This window comes from Phyllobates terribilis, unplaced genomic scaffold (assembly GCF_046119375.1).
Source record: "Phyllobates terribilis strain yellow unplaced genomic scaffold, ASM4611937v1 Scaffold_9__5_contigs__length_417890890, whole genome shotgun sequence".
NCBI classification, from domain to species: domain Eukaryota; kingdom Metazoa; phylum Chordata; class Amphibia; order Anura; family Dendrobatidae; genus Phyllobates; species Phyllobates terribilis.
The window spans coordinates 361326862-361337964 of NW_027362769.1; the positions used below are offsets into that span (position 1 = coordinate 361326862).

The 11103-nt window shown below is 43.3% G+C and overlaps 1 protein-coding gene across 2 annotated transcripts; it reads right to left on the minus strand.

The window, feature by feature from the left end:
* Nucleotides 1-2789: 2789 nt before the first annotated feature.
* SPSB3 (splA/ryanodine receptor domain and SOCS box containing 3) lies at nucleotides 2790-11014 on the minus strand. Of its 2 annotated transcripts, none has more exons than XM_073648168.1 (7): nucleotides 10873-11014; nucleotides 9314-9457; nucleotides 6669-6843; nucleotides 6391-6578; nucleotides 4747-4849; nucleotides 4250-4375; nucleotides 2790-4166 (listed from the first exon to the last, which is right to left on the minus strand). In XM_073648168.1, exons 1-7 carry the CDS (start codon nucleotides 10981-10983, stop codon nucleotides 3805-3807), a joined length of 1209 nt encoding a protein of 402 aa, XP_073504269.1. In that variant the 5' UTR covers nucleotides 10984-11014; the 3' UTR covers nucleotides 2790-3804. The 2 variants fall into 2 exon arrangements, with proteins under 2 accessions (XP_073504269.1, XP_073504270.1); XM_073648169.1 differs by having other exon boundaries at nucleotides 10869-10981.
* Nucleotides 11015-11103: the final 89 nt, after the last annotated feature.

Genomic DNA, 11103 nt, shown 5'->3' on the forward strand with positions numbered 1-11103 from the left:
TTTGAATCCTCTCTCTCTCTTCTCTAGTATTAGCTATCCCTCCTAGCTTTGTGTCATCAGCAAATTTAATCAGTTTACCCTCAATTCCTTCATCTAAATCATTGATAAAGATGTTGAACAATACAGGTCCCAGGACGGAGCCCTGTGGTACCCCACTTGAGACATTCATCCAGCTGGATGTGAAGCCATTTACAACCACCCTTTGAGTCCGATCACTAAGCCAGTTATGAATCCACCTAACAGTTGCCTGGTCCATTGCATACTTGGTCATTTTTTCAATAAGGATGGTGTGAGATACTTTGTCAAATGCTTTGCTGAAGTCAAGATATACTATATCTACAGCATTTCCCTGATCCACCCAGTCAGTGATTCTGTCATAGAAGGAAATTAAGTTAGTCTGACATGACTTGTTAGTTACAAACCCATGCTGACTCTGGTTAATCACTTCATTCTTATCCATGTACTTACATACATGTTGTTTAATAATTTGTTCAAAGATCTTTCCTGGTATAGAAGTCAGACTCACCGGCCTATAGTTCCCTGGGTCCACCTTCTTCCCCTTTTTGAAGATAGGAACAACATTTGCTCTTCTCCAGTCTTCTGGGACTTCTCCTGTTCTCCAAGAATTTTCAAAGATTATGGAGAGTGGTTCTAAAATTTCTTCTACGATCTCCTTCAGTACTCTGGGGTGTAATTCATCTGGACCTGGAGACTTGAACTCATTTATGTTAGCTAAATATTCCCTCACAATCTTTCTGTTTACAGATAACTTGGATTCCTCTATTCCTTTAAAAGGACAGTGAAGATCAGTTGATGTTACATTTTCTTTCTGAGAAAAAACAGATGCAAAATAGGAATTAAAAAGTTCGGCCTTCTCAACATCCTCTCTTACCATTTCTCCATTTTCATCCTGTAAAAATCCTATAGCATCTTTGACTTTTCTTTTACTTTTGACATACCCCCAAAATCCTTTTTTATTGCTTTTGACATCTCTTGCAAGCCTTAATTCATTGTCAGCTTTAGGAGCTATCCACACTGAATGGTAGTTTTTGTATAATGTATAAAAATATATACCGTATTATTTGGATTGTAAGACACTTTTTCCTCAAATTTTGGAGGAAAGTGGAGGGTGCGTCTTATAATCCGAATACTAGCCATAGTATATACTATATACTGGGGGAGGGTGGGAGGAGCGGCAGCGGGGGATGAGCAGTGCACAGGAGGCAGCAGCCTACGCTGTGCCCGCTGCTAAAGAAAATGAATATCGACTGCTCCCTACACCCATGGGCGTGGAGAGCAATGAATATTCATTTTCCTTAATAGCGCATACACTGTACCCGCAGCGCGGCTCCTGCTGCTGCCGGCGGTCAGTGTGCCCGCTATTAAAGCCCATGGATATTAACTACAACCCACTCCCATGTGTTGTAGTGAATATTCATGGTCTTTAATAGCGGGCACACTGACCACAAAGCGGCAGCAGGCGCCGCGCTGCGGGTACAGTGTGTGCGCTATTGAAGAGACTGAATGGTCACTGCTCCCCACGTACACAGTTTTGGCGCGAGGAGCAGTGAGTATTCCGTCATAGCACTCCACTGTGTGAGGGCGCATGGCAGGGACGCCATGCGCGGCTCACACAGTGAGAGTGTCGGCAGCAGAGCGGGACAGAGTGCTGGAGGAGAGAGGAGGTAAGTATAACTGTTTATTTTTGTGTGTGCAGTGTGATGGGGATCAGGGGGGCCATGCATTACCAGGATGGTGATCAGGGGTGCAATGCATATGGGAATGGGGATCAAGCGGTGCAATGCATATGGGGATGGGGGCCACGTATAACAGGAAGGAGGGGGACATATATACCAGGATGGGGGATATTAACAGAATTGGGGGACATTACCCCCTATAACAGTGTCAGCAGCAGACCCCCTCCCCCTTAACAGTGCATCGTAACCACATTTTTTTGCTTTATTTTTTTTTCTATTTTCCTTCTCTAAAACCTAGGTGGGTCTTATAGTCCGAAAAATACAGTATATATATTTTTAGATTAACTGTTTAGTTAATGTATCACCAAGTCTGTAGTGGATAGCACGTAGGATTTGATTGCTGTCTAAAAGTTGTAGACTGATTAAGTTTTGCATAGTAGTTGTATACTCAATAGGATGGATATATAGATGCATATAAACACAACTGCCATTTAGACGTGTCTACTAGATGATAAACAATCTTAAAAATCATTTCACCATATGAACAAGCGTTTCTGATTATAATCTGATACCAGTCTTATCGCTAGTCTATGATCATAGGGCTGTACAAGAACTGTATACCCTACTCCTTAGTGTATGTTTAAACGCCAAAAGTAATATAAAAAAATAAAAATTACTCCTATGTTGTTCAGGGACTAAGGTTGCGGAGTTCTGACCTCAGTGGAATTGGGCACAATTTGATTACATGGGGGTATTTAATTTATTGGAAACAGATGGGAGAGGAAATGAACGAGGCAGTTAGGGTTTCCGCATGCCTGATCCTTTGTTATCACATATAAGCAGAAGGGTCTGGCACTAGCTTATTACCTGTTCCCCATTGGGTACACATGCCCCTTCAGCATCTCAATGAAGCTGAGCAGGGAGGAAGGTCTGTGTGCCAGCAGTCATCTCGAGTGTACGAGATTGGATCCAGCCATGGGAAGGCAGGACATTTTTCTTCGGGAAAGGCTGTGGTCTATCCCTGTCTTCGGTGCAGCCTTATTTTGTAGACTATATTACAAGGCATAGGGAAACATATAAAGCAACCCAAGCTGTATTTCATACCGCAACTTTCATTGATATATAGGTGTTAAACAGGAAGCCTACATGAGATTCTAGCAGTAACATAGTAAGCAGACTACACCACAACCCAAACCCATCCAACTCGGGGTCCTAATGGATCAGGAAAAAAATAAAATAAAAACAGCTGTAAATATGATGTCGGTAGGGAGAGGACGAACAGTACAATGAACAGTTACTCCAATAACAGTATATGGATGTGGTCTCTACAGATCCTGGATGGAGGTTGTTCATACAGAAACCCATGTCGCCATGCTGTCAACCAACAGTTTGATGAGCCTTGAAGGAGGGGGGCTTCTGCAGGCCCCAGGGAACGTTTTACTTAGCCCTAAGTATTGCAGGTCACTGAAATGCCTATAGAACTGTTAGAAACTAGCATTTAAGAGTCACTCAGGTCCAAGCAGTAGCCATTCAATGATTACTGGGGTCTGATTCATTATACAGTCCGTAGTAGCAAAAACCCCAGTTGTTTTACAGATCCTGGTAAAGTGCTGGTAGAATACAGACCTCTTTATTCCTAAGGATAAGAGTATTAAAGGAGGTGTCCATGATTAGAATAAGGGGGTCAGCGCCACTCTAGTATTGCAGCATTCACTTTATTATTTATACACTGCAATGAAAGACACAGGCAAGAGTGGCGCTGTTCCTGTGGGAGGAGCTTTTTTTTTTTTTCCCCCACCCTTCTTTGATCCCGGACGAACCCCAATTAAATGGTCAGATGTTACAAATTGTGCCCCACCTAAGGCAGAAAGACAGCCATAGCAAAACGAAAACTAGGCTTCAGCTGTCTTAATCTAGCACCATCATTCTGATATTTCAAGGTCACCAAATGACAAGATCAGTGCCCGCTCCAGTTTCTATTTGTCCCTTTGATATCTATGATCAGCTTGGAGGTCATTGGATTTTTATATTCCGTCCTTGCAAAAGTTCACAGTGGGGTGTTACGGCAGACGCCTGGGCACCATGACGGTACCTCTTGCTGCTACTGCTAAACCCTACGGCATCGTTTCCGTTGACAATCTTCCGGTCCTAGTGGGCAGCTACTATCTGAGTCGCTCCCGCAGGAGGCGGTGGCTGCAGTGTCACTTTTGCGCTGTCTGGAGGGGCTGATTCCCATCTGTAAGACCCAGCCCAGCTTGTTACTCAGAACTTGTTTTAGACCTGGAGGGAGAGGTAAGGCCTCCAGGGAGTCTACACAGTCAGGAAGCAGCTGGCGCAAGCGGGCACAACACAGGTACTGGAGGGAAGTGCGGCAGCTGCACGAGCGGATTACTTTCATGCTGCTCTTCGCGGCTGTAGAACAGACCATGGGGAATAACTTCTTGTTCCGCAGCTGAGTGGCTGCTACGCCTGGAAGGTAAGAGGAACATGTAAGACGACCACTTTGTTCTGCCGAGTAATTTGTGACCACCCAGATCTGTTCAATCACCTACCGATACACTTCCTGTTCTTGTAGAACGTCAGCACTCCATGCCAGGTGTCCAGGTGTACTCCAATAATGGACCCTTGGCCAAAGCGCGTAGAGAAGCTGCTTTTATCACCTTTGTGCTGAAGCAAGCCTAGAAGACGGAGAAGAAGGATTACTATAGATTAATATGCAAATTGCCTCTTCAGAGAGGATTTGAACTTTATAGCGCCACCTGTTGGAAGCAGCAATCCTATTAGTCACAGAGCTGGTATGTCACTCTGCACAAGGAGAAACGTTACTCTATAGATTACTAGCATTACACAAAGACACACAAAAGTGATTCAAGTCCTCCAGGCTAAAGGATCAATACGACTCAGAGTAAAGTAACCCCCCATTGATTGAAGAAAAAAAATATGTCCTACTGAGACATGCAGTCAAGGAATGCCATTAATGACAGTCAGTTGGCAGATTACTAGCTACAACAAACAGCAGCCATTAATCTCATAGCATAACCACTCTTACCTGTGTATGAGAGACCCCAACTCTCAGCATCTTTCCCAAGCAGACTACAAAAGGAGTGTCGGTACTTGTCCAGGTTCACGTCTGACGTTCCAATGCCAACCATCTAAGAAATTAAAAAGATCGTCTGTTTTACCCTCTGGTACAACTATTTTATATACATTTTCAAGGAAAACGCAGGACAGGTATCTTTAGACTAGAACGGGCATTCCCCAACTATTCGCTTTCTTCTTTCTTTTAAATACTAAAGCAAAATGCACATTTGGCTTTGTGCTTGTTCTATAAATCGGGAGCTGTTATGTGTACTGCAATGTTCCTATAAGCCCCTATTCAGCATAAGGAGGTCAAAAGAGTGTTCTTTTAGCCTCAGTCTCGCTGGTAAGTGTATGCAATGTTTGTTTTACTGTATAGGCAAATGCACAAAGTCTGTACTTTCTTATACAGAGGGCTGTCACAAAGAAACATATACTATGCTGTATACAATTTTTTTATTTTTATTTGCAAGGGGTACCTATATGAGTGTATGCCATGACATTCACCTTGATTGTGGCCAGTCTCTGGCACATATACCTTCTGAGTGTGTGTCCCAGTGGGTACAGACATGTTATGCAACTGTAACTCTAGTTTAGACGTTATCATGGTGAACAAGCACAACACCGTTCCATTTTAAGACGCTTACACAGTTAAATTATTATTCATAAATTTTCTGTTTTGTTATGTATAAAAATCACCAGTAGCCGAATCTGTATGGGAGCCTTTAGACCTATTCAGGTCAATACAAAACTATATTAAAAGACTAAAGTTCACAAGCTATATAATTGCTGGACATTTTGCATGCAAGAAACCTGCAGCATTGTACATTGAAAGGAGAGTCAATGGAGTTTTAAAAAACCCAAATTGTATGCAGCATAAAAAAAAGTACAGGCCAGTTATGAACCAGATATGTTCTGTAAGTTTATTATATTATTATTATGTAAACAAAATAATACTAACCTCATCGCTGAGCTCCAGCCACCCTGCTGCCCGCCGTCCAGTCCTCTACTCTTCACTGAGGTCTGGATGTAGATGGAAGTCCATGCTTATAGTGAAGAGTTCAGAGATGCAGGAAACAGTGAAAAGAAGAGGACTGGATGGCGGTTAGTGAGACGGCTAAAGAGGGGAGTAGTTATTTTTTTTTTTACCAATATTCAGATCTCCAGCTGCCTCGCTGCCCGCCATCACGTTCACTCCTTTCCACAGTTGCCCATTGCATTGCCAGCCTCGTCACTATAAGCCAGGATTTCTGTCCGCATCCAGGCCTTGGAGGTCACTGCACATCATCAAGTGGAGGTGCATGCCCCAACCTTAAAATACACAGTGAGCTTTGAGGTCTGAATGTAGCCAAAAGTCCGTAGTAGTGAAGAGGACGGAGATGTGGCACGTGATTATAGCAGTAAGAGGACTGACCAGCGGCTGGAGAGGTGAGCAGTTTCCGTTTTGTATGAAAACTGTCACCACCCGTACCTGGAGACACTGACATGTGAAAGAGGCCTTAGGGGCAGATTACAAGCGTACCCTATATATGCTTTATTTTGATGGGGTGAACACCTCAGGAAAAAACATACATTTTAGTAAGTCTTGCCTAGAAGACTTGAATGGCGTACATACCATGTCTGTGCCATATACAGGCGAGGTCATCTTAATCTCCCAGAAGTGCTGACCTTCGCTGAGCACCTTGTTGCCTCGGATTGCAGCCGTGCCACAGCTATACTCCATGTGGAAGCCGACTTTCCGGTTGTCGCAGCTCAGAACTGTAGCAGTGGATTTACTGCAATCGTCCCAAACCCAGTCAAAATCTGCAACAGAAAGGAGAGAGAAAAAAAAACGAAAAGTGAGAACGTGTCAGTGGGTTTCATTAACGAGCTGTGGACTTTCCCATATCTTACAGTCATCTTCCTCTCCGCACTGGCAGCTCTTTATTTGGTGGAACGTGTGCAGGTTGGAGCAGTAGGGATCACTCTGGCTGTCGCAGCTACAGTAGGATTCACCCGTCACAGGCACAGCGCTGGGTATGGAGGGAGGCAAGTGGAGGAGCTCGATCTCAGAGTCGCTGTTACTGTGCTGTAAATGTAATGGGAATGACACAATCACTGAAAAGTTCAGAAGCTTCCTAACACACTGCGTTTTGATTCCTTACCATTTTTTCAAGATCTCTGCTTGCCGTCTGTGAATAGAAACATTAATATTTGCATCCAGAGGGTGAAGACTAGTACAGACCTAACAGGGAAATCTTGTTTCAAGTGTATCTACTCCAGGTAATCCTGTGGCCTGAAGGGGTTTTCTGGGAGTTCAAAGGGAGGGTAGCGTTAAGTAGGGTGGTAGATTAATTAAGTGTATGGAGAACTCAGGTTGGATACTTATTAGCCTGCTGCCCAAAGCTCTTCTTACTGCTGAGTCAGCTCATTGTCCAGGGGGTGGTCACTGTGATTTTCCCTATCAGGTCTTGGCTTTTTTTTTTTTTTTTTTAAACCTCCATTATGAGCCCCCAAGGCAGTGACCATTGGAAGCAGGTTATACCTGTATCCCTGGCTTCTTTTTTGCTAGGAAATTAGCATTATTGAAGACAGGGGTAACCTACCCTCAGCATCTACTGTACCTATTCCACAGCAATGCATATATTTAATCCTTTAAAAGTCAGATAGGCCATAAATATTAAATGAAAAGGGGTCTGTGACTCTTGGCACTCCCACAGATCAGAGGTTGGAGAGTGCTGCTCCTCTTTCGCAGTGGCCTGGTTCTGCATCTCAGTCATAATTCAAGTGATGGGCACAGCCACTCCATACTGAGCTGCGACACCGGGCACAGCCACTCCATACTGATCTGCGACGCCGGGCACAGCCACTCCATACTGAGCTGCGACGCCGGGCACAGCCACTCCATATTGTGCAGGGCAATGCTTGGTAAATTAAAGATGTGGCACTAGTCCCTTAAATAAGCTGATTGTTCAACCTCCTGCCAAGCTAATATTAAAGACCTATCCCAAGGACAGGTCATCAATATCAAAGTCCTAAAAAGGTGAGCTGAGGATTGCCTAGTGTGGATTCAACCATGGTAAATCAACTGGATTAGGACTGTGCACACTTGCAGGATCTGGATGTACAGAAGTTTTTTTAGTTTTTAAATTTAAAGTAGTGGACACCCCTTTTTTAATTAAATGTTAGGCCTCTATAAAATTAAATAATCCTTTTTTATATATAACTCCTGAGGGTATTTATATTATATTTATCAAATCTCTCCATACATGTGCTAATTAATATACAGCAATTGAAATGCTGATATATTAATGGATTTTCCCCAATCTGTTATTCATATTATGCCTGTAACAGACAAGACATGCCCTCTGTTCCCCTCATTAGAGCTACGTTTTATTTTTCTTGGTTGCTTGTATTGTTTTCTGTATTTTAATATGTCCTTTGTGTTTTTTTGTTTTTTAATTATGAATTGATAAATAAAAGATATGTTATTTATTGTGTCCGTTTTTAATTTCAATTTTGTGGTTCGCTATAAAATTAAAGCCAATACCCCCCTCCCGTACCAACTCTGTTCTAGTGGTGTCAGCGCTTGCGGTCCCAGGGCTGTGATGCGGTGGAATGACACGTGATGACCGGCGCCCACTCAGCGCTGGCGTCACTGTCTCCGCCTTCAGACAAACTGAACATGAAGTAGAAGTCTGGGATTAGCTGCGGCTATGACTTCCTCTTCATGATCATTTTGCCCGAAGGAGGAGAAAGTGACACCAGCGCTGATTGGGCGTCGGGCATCATGTGTTATTCCACCGCATCACAGCACCAGGACCGCGAGTGCTGTCACCATTGGAACGGAGCCGGCATGGGAGGGGAGTATAGTTTTTAGTTGTTTTTTTTTACCAGAACAGTTAGTTTAAGAAGGGGTTGTCCTAGAAGTGGACATCCCCTTTAAGAAAGTTTCAATCCAGCAGTTCTGGGAGTTAAAAATAAAACTACATAAACATATGACATGTTTTGAACTCAAGAAACCATGTAGTTAAGTTTAAGATGAAAAATCCATGTGGTTTGAAACGCGTCACTTGTGTCTGTAACTTTACTTTTTTTTTTTGTAAAATTTGAATAAATTCAATTCTACTCAAATGTACTCTTCTCTACAATTTTGTTACTACCTGGAAACCAGCTGTGACTCCTTATCCATGCATCCCTCTGAATTTTAACTACTGGATTTGCAAACCAGTGATGTCTTGGGTGAGCTGATTTTTGTTTTATACATAATGGTTTTAATTTACTGACAGCAAGCAAATAGTTTAATTCTGGCAAGAAGTTTACACAAATAACAGATAAGGAGGGTTAACCCTGATAAAAAAGAAACAAACCTACGAATCTGCACTAAGGTCAGGTATAAGATACTTATTGTCTAAAAAGAACGCTTTTCGGCAGAATCCCCTTCATCAGATAAAAAGGCAGCAGTAGGAATTTTACACAAAACCCATCAGATCAACCCAATGGTACAACAAGGACAAATCAGAACATGGAGAAAACAGAAATACAGGTGAGTGTATTACCTGCCCATCAGAATCATAGCCCCAGGCTTCATCTCCTGCTGGCAGAGAGGGTGCTCGCGTGTCCTGGTCTCTGCGTACCCCACTTAATACAAAGTGCCAGGCACGGCTGCTGCGTGGTCGACGAGCCATATTACGCATTGATGACTGCAAGAATTAAAAAATACATTATAAATGTTAATATAGCAAAATTACACAATGATAGAATTATGCAAAAGTTTCAGCCCAATCCACTACTGTCGTCTGCGACTAAGGAGAAATTGACAGAATATTAGAGGGTTTTTCCTATCTGATAAAATGATAGCATATATTGGTGACATGCAATCACTTTATGATGGGTCAGGGTCTGTCTTTTGGACCCCCACCAATCCTGAGAATGAAAGGTCTGCAGCTTTCCTGTAGAGTTACATCCCATTTTAATCCACTCCATTTTTCTTTCTGTATTTATTCCAGGAGTTATACATATACATACATTTTTTTTTCTCAGCCCACAAAGCCATGTCAGGGCTCGTATTCTGCGTGACGAGTTGTAGTTTTGAATTACACCATTCACTTTACCATACAATGTACTGAAAAACGGCAAAACAAATGTCAGTGAAATGGTAAAAAAAAAAACACAGCAATTCAGCTTATTTTTGTTTTGATTGAGTTGGATGTGCTTTAAAAATGTCCTGGGAACATGACTTTCTAGGTCATGATTATGGCAAAGCCATCTAGTGGCCAAACAGAACCTTGCAGATATTCACCTGCTGTAACCAATTAGTATTTGTGTACCCTGCTATTTAGATGAGGGGTGCACTAACTTTTTCTGGTCACATTGACTCACTCCTAATTCCAAATTTGCTTATGAGACATTGATGAATATCATAAGTATAATAGATTCAGGTCTCCCCCCTATCTGGAGAATGGGGGTCTCTGTCTGCCCCCAATCAGCAGACAGTGTACACACGTGACTCCTTCCATTGAAGACGATGGGTGCTGTGGTAACAACCGAGCATTTCACAACCCCCATTACCTACAATAGAGGGCGACATACGTAGACGGTGGCCGATTAACCTAATTCAGGGGTGCTGGCCCTCTCTGGATATATGGGGGGCCCAGAGATGTCCCCTGCTCTGTAGCGGATGAGCTCTGATTCTTTGTTTATCCTTGAGATAAGCGGCATCAGCAGCACCGGCGCTCCTCATCTCAGGGAGAAGCACACAGAGGAAGCATTCTACTGGAGTCTGGTTTTCCACCATAGAAGATATAAGGAAAAAAAAAGGGGCAGCTGTGGATGTGTTTTTTTTTGGACTACAACCCCCTTTTGGAGAATCCGTGTAATGTACACCAGCCCCCATGCCACAGATAGAAAACACATGTCCCTATGACACTACTCCTTGACTCCAAATCCCTATGACAACAACCTTTTCCACCTATGCTCAAACAGCTGCGACCAGATGGCCTCCCCCTCTCTACCTGCATCGCCCCTTACTATCACAGCTCCTAGGACTCCCCCCGAGCCCATGACGCTTAGTAACTACAGAGGCACCCCTTCCTCACTCACCCGCACACCTACCTACCTTCCTGCCAGGAGCCACAGCCGCACAGACGTCAACAATAACCCCTGAACTCACTGGGCCCCATCGACGATCAGCAACCCCGTTGATTGGGCAGCCAACCACGTCAATCATTCAATATTTTTCTATTATTGGCTGTTAACTCTGCCAATCAAGCTGAAGAGGCGGGACAAGAACGCCGGTCCTTCATGCTGATTGGATGTCTCTTTTAAGCCCTTTTACAGCAAAAGACCG